Source organism: Manis javanica, chromosome X (genome assembly GCF_040802235.1).
Source record: "Manis javanica isolate MJ-LG chromosome X, MJ_LKY, whole genome shotgun sequence".
Classification (NCBI taxonomy): domain Eukaryota; kingdom Metazoa; phylum Chordata; class Mammalia; order Pholidota; family Manidae; genus Manis; species Manis javanica.
The window spans coordinates 24,912,867-24,935,080 of NC_133174.1; the positions used below are offsets into that span (position 1 = coordinate 24,912,867).

The 22,214-nt window shown below is 32.9% G+C and overlaps 1 protein-coding gene across 10 annotated transcripts in view; it reads right to left on the reverse strand.

Annotated features, from left to right (window-relative positions):
- DMD (dystrophin) overlaps positions 1-22,214 on the reverse strand; it is a 2,259,748-nt gene that overhangs the window by 1,207,716 nt on the left and 1,029,818 nt on the right. For 9 of the 10 annotated variants that reach the window (XM_036992000.2, XM_036992004.2, XM_036992003.2 and 6 more), the window contains 4 exons: positions 15,282-15,404; positions 12,950-13,087; positions 10,105-10,257; positions 9,060-9,242 (listed from right to left, as the gene is read on the reverse strand). In XM_036992000.2, coding sequence (XP_036847895.2) covers positions 9,060-9,242; positions 10,105-10,257; positions 12,950-13,087; positions 15,282-15,404 — 597 coding nt within the window. The remainder of the gene's footprint in view (positions 1-9,059; positions 9,243-10,104; positions 10,258-12,949; positions 13,088-15,281; positions 15,405-22,214) is intronic. The other variant, XM_036992005.2, reaches the window with a different exon arrangement.

Genomic DNA, 22,214 nt, shown 5'->3' on the forward strand with positions numbered 1-22,214 from the left:
TATCTGTCTTTCTTGCAATCCTAAATCTTCCATCTGGGGTCACTCTCCTTCTGAAAAACCAACCCTTACACGCATACATGCCATAGAATATTACAGAGTCTTAGAAATGTTTTTAATAACTTTTTACTAACATAGGAAAAGACATATCACATAATGCTCAGTGCAAAATAAAACGAACCAACCCTGGGACCCTTTAGTGAAAATCTCTTGCTAGTAAACTCTGTTTTTATTTGTCCAAGAAGATCTTTATTTCAATGTTATTTTCAAAAGACAGTTGCTATGATTTTACAATTCTACGTTCATAGGTGGTTTTGCTTCCATCATTTTTGAGGACATTATTCTACCACCCTCCAGCTTTCATCATTGCTTGAAAATCAGCTGTCATTATGCATGCCATTACTTTCTAGGTAATCAGTCTCTTCAGCTGTGTTTAAAATTCTCTGTTTTTGGAATTTATAAGTTTCATTATGACGGTATGTGGATGTATTTCTTTTTCACTTTTCCTGCTTGAGATTTTTTGATTTCCAACCTGAGTACTGGGACTTTAATCCTGGAAAATCCTCAGCCATTATCACTTCAAATACTCTCTTCTGTCCTTCACTCCATTTTTTCCTTGTATATTTGAACTTCTTGCTCCATATCTTATCCTCTTTTTTCATTTTGTCTATATTTTGTCCTCTCTTTACTCATTTTAGGAAATTTAAATCTTCCAGTTCTGATTCTCATTTCTGTTATATCTAATCTGATGCTTAACTTGTCCACTGAATTATTAATTTCAGTTGTTACATTTTTCATTTTCTAGAAGTTATTTTTGATTCTTTTCAAAACTTCTTGATCATTATTTTCTTACTATCTCTTGTCCCTAATTCATACTTGAGAAACAAACCTTTTACTACTTTAAAAATATTAATCATACTTATTTTACATTCTGTGTCTGATTGATTCATGATCTACTGTCTTTGGGAGTTAGATTCTGCTGCTTGCTTCACATGAATTGCCATTTTAACTTTAAATGCATGTTCTTAGAACTTTATCTCTGGAAATTACTTAGATCTAGATTTAAGCAGTATTAAACCAGAATTATTGGTATTTGCTTCTCTTAGGTTCATGTGACACTACCAACTTGGAACAACTTAAATTTCTGGCTTTTGGTCTGTCAGGACATCTAACAGTGTGACCAACACTTGCGCATATTGTCCTTCAAACCAGTGACCATAATAAAAACATTCTGGAACTTCTTCAACATCTTTGGTGGTTCATTCTCTCTTTATTTCTCTTAGAATGGAGTTATTGACTTTATTCTGAGACGCAACTATTAGTCAAAATTGCATGGGTAATGAGAGGTGCAGGATATAACCCTAAATTTTCTTATTCCAAGTATAAAAGTAATTACGAAATATCAGTTCTTTGAACATGGGTGGGATCCACTCCATACACAGTGGCCTAGTCTTGAATTTGCAATGGTAATACAAGAGAAATGTGGAGATGTTTTATTGATTAATTTATTATTGGGAACTTTTAATTCATAGGCCACTCTTGCAGACAGATGGATACATTTTTATATGGCATTTACATATTCTCTATGTTTTGACAGGTTTATTTTAATACATTTTGGGATACAAATGCATTTATCCAATTCATGGACTCATGCCTTCCTTAAGCTCTGGGAAATTTTTAGTCATTATCCCTTAATGTCTCCCAATTCTTTGTTTCCTCTTCTTTTGTAATTATATTAGACGTAAAACTTATTCTTTCAGTCCGTCCTTAGCATTTTCCATATTTTTATCTTTATGTGGTATATTCTGATAAATTCACCATAACGACTTTCTCATTTTCTCTTCATATTTGTTTAATGAGGTGTTTAACACATATCCTTGGTTTTTATTTCAGTGACTAGCTTTTGGTTCCTGGAAATTTTATTTGATGCATTATCATCATAAATACCTGTGCATTTTTCTGTATGGTGTCCATACAAATTAATGTCTTTCATTCCTCGTATCTCTTAATTATTTTCAACATTCACTTTAGAGTAACCAATAGTTTTCTTTCAGTTTCATGAAGCACTAATGCTCTTGATCAGGATGTTACATGACTCGAAGTCACAGCGCATGTTTTCCTCCTGCGGGTTGTCATATTTCACTGTGAAGCCATCTTCAGTGCTTCTTTGTCCTCGGTGCTCTCCCCGGAGAGTGATTTATTGTATGGTTCTGTGAGAAGACTCCAAGGATTTCACCAATCTGGGAAATTTATGTCAGCTTTTCAGTTCAGGAGTCCGGAGGATGGTGGTTAGTGTAGAAATTCAGATGCCCCACACTCAGTTTCAATTTTGACAGATTTTTTTTTTCTTCAACTAGAATCCTTGACAGATGAATTAGGCTTGTAGGTAAGATTGATCTAGTCACCCTCTACACGCTGAGGGAAGTTCTGGAAGGTTGTATGTTTTGACAGGGTTTTCATTTACATCTCTATACTAAATGTGGAAGACTACATATTTTTCTAAGAGGTCTTTAAAATTTTCTTCTAAGCATTAGACCCTCCATCTAGGTGCCACATGAGATGATGTGCTCATTTATAGTAACTAGGAAGAGGGGATGTTCCACCATATACTGTGAGCTCACCTATGCATTTAGAACTTTTTAAAAATTTTATTGCATTCAGAATTTCCATGCATTTGAAATGAAGGGTAAGGGAATCAGTCTGTCATCTTTCCAGAAGTTGATTCTGGCTGAACATACTCTATTTACTAATTAATCATTAAACTGATTCTCTCATACAAATAGAGACTAGAAAAAAGCTACTGCAGAAATGGCAATATGTATTATGATCATAAAAATCTAGAAAAACATGAAATCTTGACTTATCTAATTTATTTCTTAACTCACGAGAGATGTTAATTACAAAACTGAGGCTGAGAGAGGAAAATTGTACAAGCAGCTACCTCCTGGATAATTTCCCTTCGCAACCATTATTAGTGTTTTATATATATTCACAACTCTGTTTACTAAAGAATATTATGCCTCTAAATTAGAAAATGATTTATGTTCACAAACTTTTGAAGGATCTTGCATTGGTACCCAACAAAATCTTTGTTGTTGTTTCAAGGCAAAGAAAAATATCTGTGTGACAATTACACAAAGAGTATGTTTCTCCCTTATTTTGGTCTCAAAAGTTACCATTATGTGACAAGAGGAAATTCACAAAAATAATGAGTAACAGAGTATCAGATCTACATTCAGACATTATTTTACATAAGGTGATGGCAGTCAGCTCTGTGATTACTTTTCTTGTACATTTCTGCTTCATTTGAAGAAAATCCCAAACAAAAGCATAATGGTGTAGTAATTAGCTTTGCCCAAATTTTTTTCAGAGGAACACTAGTTCTTGAACAACCACTCAAACAGGAATCTTATCATTAAACTGAAATGAAATTTCCTCCTTAGTATTCCAGCTATCCAGATGTGAAGGTCTGCAGAATCTATTCCCCTTGTAGAAATTCATAATCCCATTTACATATCAAAAGCCCTGTGAAATTCTAGAGTAAGGAAACTTTGTTTAATCCAGTCCTTCTCAAACTTATTTGGACACTAGGTAGTTTTCTTTCTTTTGATGAACTCTCACAGTATTTTGGGAAGCACTGAGTTCAACTTTTATGTCCTCTGTTTCTTACATATGCCCTTGTACCAAACTCATTAAGTTCATTTAAATGAGTTTTCCTTACTATAAATGGCAATGAAAATAATACTTCCTCAAGATGGTTATCAGAGGGATCAAACTAGATGTATTTGGCAGGGACCAAAGCAAGTAGTAGGCTCTCAGGATTTCCCTGAAAGGGTAATGAGCAGCAGGCTTCAGGAGCTCTCGGGCTTCACCAGGGAGAATATAGTGCAGGTAAGGAAAGACTGGAAGCAACGATGAGAGGCTGTGAAGTAACCCAGATGGGAGATGGTTGGGCTGGACTCTAGGGTTTCCACAACACAGACACTGAAGAGTAGTCCAATTAAAGAGGCATTTTGCAGGCAGAGCCAGCAGAATTTGAAATTAATTATACAGATAAAATAAGAGAAACGAGGAGTCAAGGATGATGGCTAGGTTTTTTACTTAAGTGAAAGAGCTATTTACTAACACTTGAAGAGCTTGGTAGGAGCCAATTTATGTAGGGGAGAAAAATCAATGATTCTTGACTTGGCTTTGCTATGTTTGAGATGCCAGCCAGGCATGCACACTAAGTTGAAAAAATAGTTTGATATAAAATGATGAATATCAGCATTATTTACTTGGTATTTGAAGCCATAGGATATCGACGGCAAGCGGAGCTGCATTTTAAAAAGGGACATTTCTTTTCATTCTTTTACTAAGGTGTTTGTTTCATCGTTCAATTAATTAGTTAAGGTGTTTGTTTCATCGTTCAATTAATTAGTTAATTTAATTATTCATTTACTTATTTATTTTTGCTTCCCTTCCTGGGACAGCTTATGCATGTATGCCTATTCCAGAAGATTATAGATTTTTTGCTTCCTAGAAAGATGCTAACTGGCAATAATATGCATTGAACACATTAGGCCTAAACCCTGTATTTATTGCTGCCATCCAGAACAGGTCTGTTATTTATTGAATTCTTTACGTGGGAACAGATCACTTCTACATCCTCATAGTGCTCTTTGTTTTCCTTTGCAGTATTTGCTACAGTTTTAGTGGCTAATTACAAGATTTAAAAACTTCCTTTCAATATAAAAAGCATTTTATGTAGCTTTATATAGCTTGCTCCTTCTTTCCCATTTCATTTTCCTTTTTACAGTACTATATTATTTTGTAATTCTTTCACCAAGAATCTATGGCAATAAATGATTCATTTTTGTATATATGAAAATATTTGTATGTCTGAACATATTTTGCCATGATTCTTGAATGACAGTTTACAGGACTTTTGAAAATTTACATTGTCTTCTGACATCTATTATTGATAAAAAGTCTGCCGTCAATGCCGTTATTGGTCCTCAATAACTTGTACGATACCTTCCTGATCACTGAATGTTATGAGTTTCATTCAGACCTAGCTAGGTGTGAACTTGTTTTTATTTATTCCAGACTGATTGAGCTTTATTATTCAATTTGAGGACTCCGGTAAATTGGGATTTATTCAATTTGGTTAAAAGTGAGTCATTTATGGAAATGACTGCCTCTTCCTTAGGCTCTCTACTTTCTCAGTCTGGAACTCTTTTCTGTCATATGTTTGAACTTTTTTTCTATGCTCTACATCTTCCAGTATTTTCAGCAAAGCAAAATGTTCCTCAGCATCTTTCGATACATTCTTTTTTCTTCTATAATGAATTCACTACTTAAAAATTGCTTGTTATTTTAATACTTTTAAATTCTAGACTAATTTTTCAAGTTGTCTTTTTCACAATTCAAAGTGGCCTGATTTTATTGTAAGAATTCCATTCTTGAGCATTAAAAACACATCATGTCCTTTTCTGATGGGCCTTTTATCTCTAATTTCCTCAGATGTACATCCTCCACTTTGTTTTGTGTGTTATTTTTGGTCATCTGTTAACACCATTCATGAAAACAAATTTTTTCACATCCATTGTCATTTTAGTCTGTGAGTTTACCTTGCTCAGTAGTTCCACATGAGCCCTGGCCTGTGGCGGTACCTTGACAGTGCAATTTTGTGGTCATATTTTCTTGCCTGAGATTAACTTTCAAATGCTACAATTAAGCTTAATAAAAATTACAAATAATTTTATATTAAGGAATTTTTAAAGCCTTCATTTATTTTTCTTCTCTCTTCTTTACCTTCCTGTGGAAGGTAAGAATTTACATAGGGCTCTTTTATGGAGAAGTATGTCTTCCTTGGTAGAATCACCACCTTTGCATGAAATATCCTGCAAATATTTTGTTATGATAGACAAAACTGCCTGCCCAAGGATTATGGAGTCAAATTTGCAATTTACAGTGAAAATAAATCTTTTGTTGTTAATAACACTTTAAGCCTATGGAACAAACTGGGCCTAAATCTCATAATGGCTTATAAAGATATTATGATTTTTTTAAAATGTCTTTTCCAATTAAATAATTTATATACAGAAAGGGAAAGAAAAAAATGTTTTATTAATTGTTCCCCAATCATGCAGCAGGTGTTTTACTAGCACTAGCATACTGCATTATCACCAATGCTCTTACTCCCATTGTACAGATAAGGGAAATCAGGCTGAGAGAAATTTCTCCATGAGCACACAGGTAGCAAATGGAGACACTAAGATTCATAGTCAAAACTCTTCACCCAGAGAGTGGTCTTTTTACTAGGCCACACTGCCATTAAAAACCTCCTGTAGAAAAATCCCTTATCTTCAGTTTAGTCATTGCTTGCTCTACTAAACAGCAGGTCTCTAAGCCAACAGGAACTATATTAGGCATGTCCTGTATTCCTTAATGAGAGCAGGGGCTTCAACCTGCTGACTACTTGAAGAAAATTGTACTTGCTTTCTCTCAGTGTTCTCTTCTTTAGGGTCTCCAAGTTTACCCTGAGACAAAATGCCAGGTCTTTCCTAAGCTTTACTATTTCTGCATTCTAATATAGCATTAACATGGGCATAGCTCCCAAAGTACAATAATTATATACTACCTAGTCCATTTCTGAGTCTTTACCTTTGAAATGAGGAAAATTAATTTCTCATTTTAAACTCAGCTTTCAAATGTTAAGCACTTGATAGTACTACCTGCAATCTTGAATTGCTACTGCTAAGATATGGAAGACTAACTAAAAAGTAATGAGTCCAAATGAAGGTTAGGGTTTATATCTAGGGAAAACTGAAAGCGATGTTTGAGAGAAAGAAAGATGAGAAAAATAGAGAAGGGGAATGGAGGGGGAGCTAAGGAATTTTGAAGCTATGACTGCCTGTGCTGCATCAAGCTATTGTAGCATTATTCCAAACATATCTTTTGGTTAAGCTGTTTCAAATGGCCTCATTATAGAATAATTGGGAAAGATGACTATAAGCAATGGACATGTGAAATATATTAGTATTTATATATTAGTAATTGGTAGAATATAAAGATACATCTTAGATCTATCTTGTCATATGTCATCTTATAGGTCTAATTAAAATCCAGAGCCAAACATAATTGTAATATTAAGTTGATTATTCTTCATATGCATTATTATTACTTCTATTATTGTGTAAAATCAGAGTTAACACAAAAATATTTTCCCCATTCCAGGCACTTTCTCAATTTTGGATCTTTCAGATATAAAATCAAGAAGAAATGATTTATGAGGAAAATATATCTGAGCATTTCACTATAGTTTATTTGTAAAATTTTATACTGGTTCACATATTCTTGCTTTATTTCACCAATAGTCATTATGTTTTACAGATATTTGTTGAAAATACGTCATGTGCAAGGATATAATGGCATTTTAAGAGGGTGGTTTATGGAGATTTTGACTCTGTGTCTATTTAACTACAAAAGAGTTAATACCTTACGTTGACCTGGCTGAAAAAAATTTTAATCCTGCATATAGGGTATGTCAAGATGTGGGGAACACTGGAATGGAGAAATCAGTTAGTAGTAAGACAATTCAAAGTGAAAGGCTTCTCCCGGATTGATCTATTAAGTTGAAGCAAAATATTTTACTGGAATTTTCTTTATGGTTGCCTTAATATTTCAATTAATTTTGCATCCACATAGACTTTCTGTTAGCATAAGCTTGAGTGATTTATGACACATTATGTTTATAACATCTAATATGAAGGATAATAGGCTGAAATGGGCATTCAGCTGGAATTGGACTTCACATGTAATACAGTTTCAATATGTCTTATATTACTTCTTCCAATTTCTCAGAATATTTAGCTGCTATTAAATCTCAAGGCAGTGTATTTCACAGAAAACAGTGTATTCATGGATTTTTTGTAATGAGCAAAAACAAATAAGAATAGTATGCAGTGTATTTTTCCTTGGCTAATAAACAGTATGAACTAAATTATATGCTTATAAAATAATAATGCCTAAGACACCATATTTTAAGAATAACTCAGAATAAATGGAATCAATAACATCACATAAGAAAATCTCCCCCCAACTCTCATGTATGGGTTGAAACAAATCAAATTGTCATTTACATAGGTCAAAAATGGTTGAATAACTGCTGGTTTCATACAATTCAACCTAAGATAACTTACAAAGGCTTTTTCTAAACTTGGACATCCTGGTTTTGGGAGGAACACTATCTTTGCATAATTAAGGAGTGATGACCATTCCTCTACACTGTACAGTATCTCCAATAAGAATAAAAAATGTATTTGTTAGAAAATCACTACGGTTTATACCCTGTTACAAAGAGCTAAGACCAAGCTTCTGATTATGAATTGCCTTTTTAAAGAGAGAATCACAAAAGTTCCATCCAGTTGTTTGAAAGTAGAGCAGTTGTTCCTTTTCTTTTTGGCTTGTAATATTTCAGTAGTCAGAATATTTGATATTTTTCAATCTGCTATCAGTTATCAGCCATCTTACTAGGCATCCAGTTCTTCTAATCAGCCTTTTTCACCTATTAAGTAGCTAAGCCTGGTATGAAAACTAAACTAGTCTTTAAGTCAATGAGAAAAGGCCTTATGCAAGTTGATACAAGATGTTTCACAAAGATTTATTTTTTTACCATATATACATTAAAAAGTAAAATCAGCATGGGATGGTCTCAGGAAAGCAATACATATTTTTGGATTAGATGCTGAAAAAAGTAAATGTATGATAGAATTGACAAATTCACATTGCCAATGTTATGAAAAAATGATGTGGCAAAAAAAATTAAGATGTATTTTCCATTTTGGATAAGGGGCTGTTTCCTATGAGTTGTTAATTTGTTATGTTACATTTTTAATTTGAAAAATGAACCACTAGTGTTACAGAAGCCCAAAGTGAGGAGGCGATACTACTCACTTTCAGAATGTGTATTAGAAGTTTGAAATTGCACCCAGTTTTTTTTCTCTTTTTGTTAGTAGGCCTCTGTTATTAGAGTAGTAGTTGCAAACACGTACGTGGGTTTGCCAGTAACAACTCACAATTTGTGCAAAGTTGAGTCTTCGAAACTGAGCAAATTTGCTCTCAATTTCCCGCCAGCGCTTGCTGAGCTGGATCTGAGTTGGCTCCACTGCCATTGCGGCCCCATCCTCAGACAAGCCCTCAGCTTGCCTACGCACTGCATTCAGCTCCTCTTTCTTCTTCTGCAATTCACGATCAATTTCCTATTGAGTAAAACCAATACAGGGCCCAGGGCAGTTAGCTAACCACATCAACCAACCTGCAAGCAGCACATACTTCTCTCAGAAATTTTATAGGCTGTTGTCATTTTATTGTCATTTTTCAGAATTTACAAATATGGAAGCCGTCACTGTCATCTTCACCCAAGAATCCAAATATAATTTCAGTTATCCTTCGAATGCTCAGTTTTAGATATTCTAAGAAAATACTTCAATTGATCTAATATATTTCTTTCTTCTCAATTCCTCTGGGGTTTTGGGGGTTGCCCTAAATTGGAGTGATTAACTCATTATTTATTAGGGACCATTCATATAGAATATAATTTAAAGGGTAAGTGAATAAGGTATTTATTTCCTTTTTAAAGTTTTGAGGAAATCAACAGAGAATGAAGCAAAATAAAAAGTGTAAAATAACAACAGAAAAAACATCTTCAGACAGTATGCAAATAAATCTAGAGAGATTTGACACTGATGTGTGAAGATGCTCTGATGAAATGAATGTGCTAACATGAGAAAGAAGTCGTCCATATACCGATAAGTCATTTGTTCATCTGGAACAAAGATACACAAAGTCAATTACAATTTTACCAGAAAACATATGACATTACTTAATTCATTTTACATTGTCTAAAAACAAAACATTTCATTCACTCAACATTAGGTCAACTAGAAAACATTAAGTACAATACATTTACTAAAACGTAACACAATACAAGGAAACACATCAAATCAGAGAGACCGCTAATAGAAACAACATCAACATTTTAAGTATGATTCACACAGGTTAGGTTAAAGAAACTAGAATGTAACAATAATATACAGTATTGACATTCTAAAACAACATTACCTTAATTTTCCTTTCATCTCTGGGTTCAGGTAGGCTGGCTAATTTTTTTTCAATGTCATCCAAGCATTTCAGGAGATCATCAGCCTGCCTCTTGTACTGATACCACTGGTGAGAAATTTCTAGAGCCTTTTTTCTTCTTTGAGACCTCAAATCCTGTTCATGGTGCAGATATTATTAAATTATCAATATTTATGTATAGTACACTCTGGCTGTAGTTATTGAAAATTAATTTGAGTCCCTCATCTTCTTGTACAGGTTCAGTTAAATTCACATTTAAATGCTAACCATGCAGATAGATGATTAAATTATGTATTTGTCACAGGACCTATGTACATGGAACTAAGAAACCTGAACAACCCACTTCAAGTTTTTTCTCTTGGCATGTTCACATATGCTTAGACCTATTGCCATATTTAATTGACACTTAATAAGTCAACTAGGTTATCATGTAGTTTATCTGAAATAGTTTAGTACATGAATATAATTGAGTTAACTAGATACTTGCACAAAGTGAAGTTTGTATTTTACTTTTAAAATCGGTACTAGTATTTGTCTCTTTTTTCCTGGGTTCATCCACAAAATCTTAAGTTTATAATAGCTGACCAACTATGTTTGTGGGTTTAGGAATACCTATGAAAATGTTTTATAGGCCATTAATATTTTCTGATTAGAAATATAGTCGTCTTAGTAATGAGTATGAAAAATGTATACCTGTGAGTGTACATGAAAATGACGATTTAAATGTTATAAAAATGCCTTTTCTTTCGAGGCTTGCATGTCCAACTTTGTCTTATTATATGAAATCATGTTCCAAATGCAAAATGATGAAATATTTTAAAAAGAAACAGGGAAGTGCATGGATTCTAGCCAATCTGAGATAAATAAGGGTGACCACTTAATAGATCAATAAAGGGGGAAAATTAATATTATTCCCTATAAGTACATCTGATATCTGCCCTGATCAATATAATTTGTTGTAATGTCATTTTCTCATAACACAAGGAAACATATCTCAGGATATGGCTTTCATTTCTTCAGAGCAGTAGCAATTAGGGTTTCATGTACAAACTTAACTGGAGCAAAATAAAATAATGAATACCAAAGAACTGCTGTACTATTCATTACATTGGAAAGTTTCAACCTTCTTGGAAATATTTCATAAGGACTACTAGAATTAGAAATACTTGGCAGGCTGACATAGTTACTGAATTTGAGAGTGTAGATTAGTTTGTCAAGTTGAGTAGATTTTCATTACTTGTTTTTGGCATATATTTGCAAGAATGTTCTAGATGGCATTCTCCAGTTTGTTAAAACTTGAGGAGGTAAAATTTACTGCAGTTTATATGTTTAGTTGAATTTCTTAACCTCCTGTGGAGGTAATAAATGCCTGGGAAGAGCCAGATGGAATGCTGCTTTTTTCAAAGGTACCAAGACACAGCCAAGTGATTCAGAGTTGAGCCATGCCTTATTCGTGACACAACTCACATCATTGCCAAGAGAAAGGGCTTGTGGTCACAAAATCGGAAACTCCTTTTATTTTCTAAGCACAAGGTGATGTGTAATGTGTAAAGATATTTAGAGGCGTTATATAGATTTCTTTACAGGTATGCCAGATAACCATTAAACACTGCTGTTCAGTAGGACCCTTAACATCATATGACCAGTATAGATGCTTCTGAAAGCTTGGTCACAGTTGGAAGCACGTGAATTACACAGCTTTCTGATTTTTCTGAGCACATTATGGCTTGCTCTTGCACTCCCCTGAGGAAGAGGCCTTTTCTATTTACTATATTTATCAGCAGTTACCTTCATAGCACCTGCTGGCTAATTAGACTCTCCTTGTGGATTCCTTGCAGGCACAATATTGGGTAATTACATTCTCAGCAGTGTTTATTTGGTTGTCTGACTATATGGATAACGTTTTATACTCTTATTTGCATATAGAAAGCAGACTCCATCCACCTACTAGGTGGATCCACCCATATAGATACCTACCTCTAAAAGACTGATTTGCAGTGAAAGGCTTGGCAAATAACAATATTAGAAAATCAGCCATGCATGCAAATAGTGAATACTGAAAAGCACATTTAAAAAAAACTAAAGGTTATTTCACAAAACTCTTCACATGACAAGTCTCAATTCAAGAACTTCCTAGATATTATTGTAAGAAAAGCATCTCTATTCTGTCCTTCCTGCACAAATTCAGATGAGTTACACAGGTACTTGAAGCTATACACTATTACTGATTAATATGAGAGTACCAGTTCTTCTTCAAGGACACTAAGATATTTTTGAAGATTCCTGTAGAAATGAAATTAGACTTGTAGATGCTTAGTTAGTTGCAAAGAGTGACTCTCTTGAGGGCAAAATGAAGTTAATTGAAAAAATTCAGTAGAATTTCAGGCCTTATTAAACAAATAATAGTTTACAAAAAAATTGGGCCTAAATAAAAATCAGTAAAATGCAGGAAACAGAAAGCCTAAAAAATGGAGATTGGTTATTCTAACAGTTAAGCAGGTTTTTCAAGACAACTGTAAAAATAACTTATAAAAATGAACTATAATAAAAATTAAATGTGTAAACACTATGAATTATGCATTTTAATATCTTTTGATTACTACTTAAAAAATTTTGTCTAGGCAGAAAAACCCCAAATTTTTAAACAACACATCTTTCAGAAACAAAGACACCACTCAAAAATGGTAAATAAAAGCACACACATTGAACAGGAAAAAAATGTATTTCAGGTGACTAAGATTCTTAAGCAGATTTTATTTATGCAAAATATATTTTACCCTACATATGAAAAAAACCCACAGGTATATTATAATTTTAGCTCTAATACCTTGAGAGCATTATGTTTTGTCTGTAACAGCTGCTGTTTTATCTTTATTTCCTCTCGCTTTCTCTCATCTGTGATTCTTTGTTGTAAGTTGTCTCCTCTTTGCAACAATTCTTTTACAGTACCCTCATTGTCTTCACTCTGATTAAAAACAACAAGTACAGTCTTCATTTTGGTTTTTAAAAAGCTGTACATCGTTAACAGAGATAACAAAACGTTATTTAAACACACACAAAAAATCTAATGTAAAATTTTCATGGAATGTTGTTATAGTTTTTCTTCTATATGTTGTACTTGAGTTTTAAAAGATGTAAGTTTACTCCTGGCTAGTTTAAAAGGACACCTTTGATTAGGGGCATTTAAGTAGGAAGATTGGGGAGTAAGGTACTTCATTTCAAACAAGTCCTAAATTGCCGTGAAAGCATTCTTTAGGTTTTGATTTTTAATTAAACTTGGCTTTATGTAATATTAACTAATCCAGATATGGATATGGATATATGAGTATGAGATGGAAACAAATCTCAAAGTTTTAACACACTGAAATATCTTGTTTTATAAATGTACACCAATTTCTATCTAACAATCTCTGCTTTAAATAATCTTACTGGCCAAATTTAGGACAAGTATTAGGGCATTAGTAAAAAGTGATGTGTCAAATTGCTGCCCAGTGTTGCAAATAAATAATTTAATAAACTATATCATATGTACATGTTACTGTTAAACAAATACAATCAAATAAGTATTAAAATATGGATTAGAAAAATTGCTTTCAATGACTTCAATATGCATTTTGTTTTTTAGACTCCAGAAGAAATATATTTTATGTAATTTGAAAAGCAATTAGTAAGTGCCAGTCACTTCCTATCAAGGAGATTTACCTTGTAATTGTACCCAAGGTACTCAAATAAGCTAAAGAATACAAATATAAGACAATTTTTTAAAAGTCACATGTGTTTGTGTGTACAATTATTCATGGTATTCAGTGTTATATATCTAAATCTGTAATGCATACTTCAAAATTTTAAACACAGCTGAGGAACTTCTTTCCTGTTTTAGAGGAAATGGGATTTTTATCTGAGCTTTGTTGATGACTAAAGAAATAATATAACATAGACATACAGGTTTACAATCTATGGAAGACCTTACTTATTTTAATGTCTTTTAAAGGTCTGCAACATTTCTTAGGGCTAAGGAAAGAAAAATAAACGAAAAAACTCCACTTCTTTCCTCACACCAGGTATAGGCTATAGGGCAGAGTTGGTGATCAGCCCAAGAGGTAAGCAGTACTTTGTCACCTCAGGGCCCAGTGGTTTCTTCTTTGACATGAAGGAGAGGTAGTTGTAACTCAGCATCTTGGAAAGCCTCTTCTTGTCTTTCTTTCCATGAGCTGAGTTGGCAAGGCCACCAAACCCCCATTCACAGGGAGTACTGATTCAGGCAATGCCAGGAAGTCAGGATTGACAGCAGTGAGAACCAAGATGGGTGGATACAGTTTTCCTATTGCTTCATATGCCTATTATCTAAAATTCATATATTGCCTTTTGATTTAATTTTCAAGCATTCTCTTGCATTGATACATGACTGAGAAGTCTCTAGCATGATTATGTAACAGTAAAGAATGCCATATAGGTGATGGCTGTGGAAGAAGGAAAGGAAATTGTGAAAAGGAGGTGGAAGGAGTTAAAGAAGTCAGTGGACAGGGATGTGATGCAGAAATATTCAAGCCAGAGAGAAATGTAAAATGACATTTTGAAATTAATCAGGGTTGAAAGAGAATGAGTTTGGGAAGAGCTCACATGGTACATTTTTTACTACAGTGAAATAAGCAGCATGAATTTATACATATTTTAGACATATACTGTACTATTAAATCAACTTTTTGGTAAACCCACTTTTTGGTAAGCTTTAATAAACAATGTTTATATTGTAATTGCCCCTTCTCTGAAATAAACACTTTATTACCAAAAACTTGACTAAAATAAAATATCAGCCATTTATGATGGTGGAATTTATTTAATTTCTAGTTTACATTCTGATTTGACTTTTTCTCCCATTACATTTTGTTCTGAGTTTGAAAATAGCACAGATCAAAGCAAAATTGCGGAGCTAGTTATATTAGAATTTTTAAATGCTCTTATACAGCCATACCATAGTAATTGGACATTCATAATAAAAGTTTAACAATACTTTGCATTTATAATAAATTATTAGAATCATAAAATATGCAAGGTATGCCCTGAGAATTTTGTTGGAGACTTGAGTTACCTAATTTCTTTCCAAATATTTATTCATTTTCACTCCTAGTTCATTCACACTTTTATCACAACCAATTTACCATATCTTTATTGAAGTCTTCCTCTTTCAGATTCACCCCCTGCTGAATTTCAGCCTCCAGTGGTTCAAGCATTTTTTGTATATCTGAGTTAAACTGCTCCAATTCCTTCAAAGGAATGGAGGCCTAAAAAAAAAGATAGTGCTAATTTAAATCAAAATTACTTTTTATTAGAAACATAAAACAAAAAAAATACATTTGTTCAACCTCCTGTTGCTAAACTAATAACATGCACTATGTTTCCATATCATATTTTATGAAAGTGTTGAAGCACAACTGGGAAAGTACCTGAGGATGCAAATAAAGACAAACATTTAACATCATCAGAGCCGAACATGCATGCAAGATAATGCAATTCATCGTTCTGCTTTATCAACAAAAGTCAATTTCCATATATTTGACTAGGCTAATTGTTGATATTCTAAAGTTGAATTTGATCTTATTGTAAATATTCTAATATAAATACCATTGGGGCAAATACGTCTTATCAGAAATTGCCTCATTCATCAAGTAACCGTAACCTCAGGTGGAAATTCAGAATTATCTCCTTATCCTCAGAAAAAACACATGGCAATCTCCTCAGACATTTTCAGTGACATTTTTAGCATGGAAAAAATTGACAGGCCTACTCTCGTAAGACAGACAATGCCACTAGCTTGCCTTAGGAATGATTTCTTTGATAGCACAAGAAAATTCAAATGAACGAACCCAGAATATTTCACATAAAAAAATCTAAATATGTTTTCTGACCTTACAAATATCAGAGTTTCTTTGATTTTGAAATTCAGAATGACCATAGTCTCAAAAAACTTTAAATCCCTTGCAACCACTTGAAGAGGAGTGATAAATGAAAATATATTGAAAATCAAATATATATTCAAGGAGACAAGATTATTAAAGTTCAAACAGTTAATATTTATTCTTTTGATTTTTATGTATTCACTTTTTTGTATTAAAACACTAGCAAATATTTTATACCTTACAGCTCTTGAAAACTTATACATGATGTAGAGAAATCTTATTTTCTTACAGAGCTAAACATTTTCCATTTGTAAAACCAATCCAGGAGCAACCCCCAGTGTCTTATGCCAGGCTGACTGCATTAATCAAGTTTGGCCCCCACCTACTGTTCCCCATCACATTCCCAGTCATAGTCTTACTCATTCTTTATTAGACGGCATCTCCTAGAGGACAATAAGGATAAGTGTTCAAGGAAAAAAACAAATATTTAAAGGTATTTAGTTACTAATGAAGAAGTGAATAATCAAATGCTAGTCGTGAGAATATGATTCTTACATGTAACATGAATAAACATTTATCTTTGAGATATGTCTACACCTGCCAGAAAGCATTTATGGGCTCTTTTTTTAAAGTGACTTATTTTCAGAACTAGGTTTTAGATCCTAATGAACATTTGCAATATGAAATATCATAATAGGCTATTGAACCAGTACAGAATAGTAGCATTGTAAATATGGTTAACGGATGTTTCAATCTCTACATTATAAACATATTTCTATACTTTAAAATTATATATTGCCCAAATATTATAAAAGAATAGTCCTTAGAATAACTACACTATTAATTTGATGGTATTTTCTTATTTTCACATTTGTTAATATTTATTAATAACCACTGCATGGTTCCACATGATTTTGTGAATATATGATAATAAATAAGATTTATATTAAGTTTTATTGAGTGTTTGGATGTCAAAATAACATGAGTCCGTTTGCAGGCATATTTTAAACTCCTATAACCTGCTTCCTCTCTAGCTCATCTTCTCTCCACATTAACAAATATGGTAGTTTCAAAGGCTGAGAACTCAGGTTTTCATACTTCTTTCTCAATACCCTTTCCCTAATTAATTGTATTAGCTTCTAAAACGTAACTAAAACTTTCATAGTATCTCCCAATTATTCATATTTTTAGATGTAACCTCACCTTGGAATTCCAGTCTAGATGCTCTAATAGCCAGCGAATTTCTTACTTGAAGTTCAATATGTCTAAAAATGAGCTTATGATCTTTCCCCCAAACTGCTTGAAACACCAATCTCCCTAGTTCTGTAAATAGAAGGCCATTATTCTCAGTCATCTAGGCCTAAATCATGAGTCATTTTATTTTTGTACGCTTCACTCTAATGTCCAACAAATAACAAATCATTGTCGATTCATTCACTATGATTCACTGGCTTTCTGCTTCCAAAGATACCATCTCCCCTAGTCCTCACACAGGAGCTAAGGCAATGACCTTACAGGGGCATAAACTTGTTCCCACCTCACAATTCAATCCTGTGCACTGTGATCTGGTCAGTATATTGCAAAAACATGGCTTTCATTATACTTTTTCTCCAGTCAAAAATACAAGTAGAAGAAAATCCAAATTCCAGCAAGACAATCAAGGCTTCCTCAAATCTTGCCCTAAGGACTTTTCTTGCCTTATTTAAGTGCTCCTAATATCAACCTTTCTTACAGCTCTATTGGTGAACTCCTGGTATCCCTACCTCAAGGCCCTTAAAATGATTTTAATTTTCTGGTAAAGAGCCTAAGCTCCTGAAAGAGAATGCGTAGACTGAATCTGGGCTCTACCATTTACTAGCCAAGGGAGCTTGAACAAGTTTTGTGGCCTCTTTGAGCCTCAGTTTCCTTAATTGTAACATAAGGATAAGAAATTTATCTACTTCACAGGGCTGTTATCAGGATCAAATGTGTTACAATGTTGCCCAATATATAACAAATGCTCAATAAATATCAGTTATTAGTACTTTTTCTCAAAATCCTATGCATCCATCTGACATACAACAAATGCTCAAGATACTGGCTCTTAGGGTTTCCTCTCAAAGCTGTACCATCCAATGGCTCCATTCAAGACCTTCTTTTGAAGACACATGCTATATGAAGGCTAAAATAAATACTTGTTGACATAACATTTTTATTTTACCAAGGTACTTGACAAAATCATGAAATTCTAACAGTGACCATGGAGAAATTAAGACTCTAATTGGGTGAAGTTGTATCATTCTGAACAAAACTCGGTAATTAATCTGCATCACTGTAGAGGGTAGTTTCAAGGAGGATGCCAAAGGCTTTTACATTTGTTCTGCCCCATGTGTATTTTCATCAGGAATTACTTGGAGACACAAAAGCATGCAAAAAAACACACAATGAGAAGGTCAGTTCCGTGAATACCTCATGAAGATGAGGAATGTGCCTTTCTGGTTCAACCTTAAAGTCAACCATGGTACAGAGTAAGCACTTAAAATTAATATTTCCATAAAACTAAGTGAATGAATGAGTAACTCATGGGGTAGCAGAATAAGCATTTTGAGGAGCTCTTGAGTAATCTGGACTTTTAAACAACATAATTTCTATAATGTAAAATTGCCAAACACCTGACTGGCCAGCGTATCATGTGTGCATGTATATTAATTGTTGGCCAAATGCTAGCAATAACATGTTACCACCAGGTACAAAAATAATATAAGCAGATATGAATAGATTTTTGGAAACACTACTACAAAATTAATAATAATTGAAGCAACATAATGTGAACTTAGATTTCATTTGTAGTATGTGAAGGATCAAGATTTCCTGATCATAGACTACTATGCATTTGTTAAAAAAGCCATTATGCAAATTAGGGATTTGAATTAGTCTATGTGGTTCTAAGTGAATAACCAGAATCAACAGATAGAATTTACTTGGAGCTTAAATTTTAGTTTAATACAGAAACACCTGATCAGTGTTGCGATTTTTTCTTTACTTTTTAAAAGCACCTATTTTAAAGTAGTGAGTTTCTCACAGCTTCAAGTATACAAAAGCAGAGGCAGGGCAGAATGATGATGTATGAGGATACTTGCTAGAAATACACTTTTCACATGAATACTACTCTAAAATCTTATCAACTTACACTAAGTTCTCTCTTTTGAATTCAAAGGGCTTTTTTTACCTGGAGCAATGCAGATAAATAGAAATACAATGCAAGGCATGTATGTATGCAATTTTGAATGTTCTAGTTGCCAAAAAGAAACAGATGGAATGATAATATTTACCCAACATGTCCAAAATATTACCACACCTCTAATAAATATAAAATTATTAATAAATAATCACATTCACTTTTTCATATTAAGACTTCAAAACCCACTGTGTATTTTACAACTTACAGCACGTCTTAATTTGGAGTAGACATATTTCAGATGCTCAATAACCATATGTGGTTTGGACAGTACAGATAAAAAATAACTGTTATAACCATGATGTTGAAATGAATCAATAAGATTCTTGGTTTGAAACATGTCACGTGAGTAATGTTTTACTAGTAATAGTCAAAATGCTGATGTGTTATTTAGTAAATTTAAGTGTATTTAGATGATTTTTATAATGTCCATCTCATTCACTTGCCTTCAGATATGTTTTCTGAGAAGCCTTTTCAGGAAGCCCCTTGGGATAGGAAAAATTATGAGAATGGGTTCCACATGTTATATGCCAAATGTGTGTGTAAACCTAGGTTGTGTTGCAGTTATCTCTTACGTATTTCAGGATAATATGATTTGACGTTCAAGGGTCTATGCTTTGTTCTCACCACATTTTTAATCTTTGAAGTTGGAATGTACTTTATAGTACTCTGTATTATCTACAGCAAATACAACTCCTTTTTTGTATACAGAAAAGACACTCAATATATCAATGACTAGTTGTAGAACATCCAACATATTAATCAAATTAACTGGTGACCAATTTTATAACTAAAATAATCTTAACTCCTCAACACCATTATTTTGGCTCCTATACTAGTACCATTGGCAGGATCACATCAGCCATTTGATATTCATGTGATCAATCCTCTTTGTTCAGATACAAGGAGCTAGAAAAGTTGAATTACTTCCTTAATAGTTCACTGGTTCACCACTAAGGACAATTCTATATGGAAGGTATTTTTCTGACCCATTAAAGTTTTACATATCATTTATTGGTCCTCATTGCCTTTGCAATTTGAAATTATAAAACTTTATGAAAGAAATGCATAAGCAAGTATCCATAATTTTATAGCTCACTATTGACCCACCAAAGTTTAAAACATATAAAGTATATGCCTGGCTTTTTGATTCAGAATTATGATAAATTATTTAAAGAAATTGAAAGCAGTGGTGGATAAATCTTAATTATTGAATAAATTACTTCTATTTAGAGAAAATATATGGCCACAGAAGAACTAGAATCACAATTAAGCCACACAATGTTAAACAGTGCACACAGGATAGGTATTAGAATACACAGAAAATAAACAAAATTTATAATAGTGTAGGATAAAGTATAAACCAGGTAAAGTAGGTTTTGCACAATTTGATGTTTTACTTACCTTTTCATCTTAAGAGCTTTAGCATGATTGTGTAGTCATACAAAATACAAATAAAATAAAACATAGGGAAGTTTAATAACCAAACAGATAGATAAATGGACACAAAAGAAGAGACAGAGAAACTGAGAAAGACAACACTTTGTTTTCCTTGATTTTTTTAATGTTTCAGATTACTTAACAGCTATTAATTGTGCTTTGCTGTATGATTTAGGCTTAACGAAATTTAAGGCTTTGTTAAAGTTTTAGCATTAAAGGTGACTTATATAACAGTTAACAAACAATAACAGACTGAAAAAGCAAAATCAGTTACAAATTGATTAATCTCATTGTAAACTGTAAGCATCCAAAATTATTCAGATACACTTTATCATTGTTAAAATGTAAGCTTTCTTTTGGTTAAATATTACTTCCCACGTACATAGATACACTAATATAATAATGACTGTGTTTATACTGACAACAAAGTAAACATTTGTTCATATGGACTATGTAATCTCAATCATCTTGATAAATGGCCACTACATTCAAATCACACTAAAATCTGAATTGAAAATAAATAATCCAAGTGCTACAGATTAGTTTAAAATTGCTTCAAATCAATCGGTCTCCTCTTTCCATTCTGCAGCTTTGAAATTTTATTTATAAATACAATATTGGTATAGAAAAAATGAAGTAAGAATAATTCATGGAAACCAAAGTGAATAAAGTTTCAAGGACCAGTAACATCCTACAATACAGAAAAGGCATACTACTGATATGAAGTTATTTCAAATCAAAATATCTGTAGAGGAAAGAAAGCAAATAGAAATAAGAGTACTGAAAAGATCTATCTGGAAGAAGATAATCACATAACATCCGTTATAGATTTATTCATTACTAATTATAATTCATAAAAGCAAACTCCAAGAAATAAAATAATATTTTAAAAATAAAACAAATTGACTTGGAATAGTGACATTTCACTGGCTGCATTCTTTTGATATTAGGTAAGGTTATTAGTTATCTTTGATTATTTGATGATGAAAATGTGAAAATATGGCAACTTCCCAAATTTGTGAGGCTAATTAAAGGACATTACCCAGTATATCCCTATTGGTTTTGAATTGATGAGGTTAATACCATGGTCATACTTTTTATAGTTGGATACAAAATACACAGATTGGTTTACTGGTGGTTCAAGAATCATTCCACTGTCTCCTTTTTTCTTAAATATAAGTTGAAATACTTCTCTACATCCTGATTACATGAGTTTAGTAGTAGCAATTGAAAAGGAGAAGACAGGATTTAATTTTAAAATATATGGGTGAGAAAGAAAAATTAGAAGCAAAAATGTAACCCTTTGGACAACTGTGTATTTTTTCTTTTTTTTCCTTTCTTCCTTCCCTTCTCCATTCCTCTCTCATTTCTGGGTTTTGTTCAATTCTTTTTGTTTTTAATGTAAAGTACTGAAATTATTGTGTTTTAAATGAAATTAGATATGTTTATATTAACAGATAATAGGCCAATAAGGAATATCTGATGTCTTAACAAGGAGAGGTAATAGTCTGTTGAAAGTAAGCATGTTAGAGTGGACA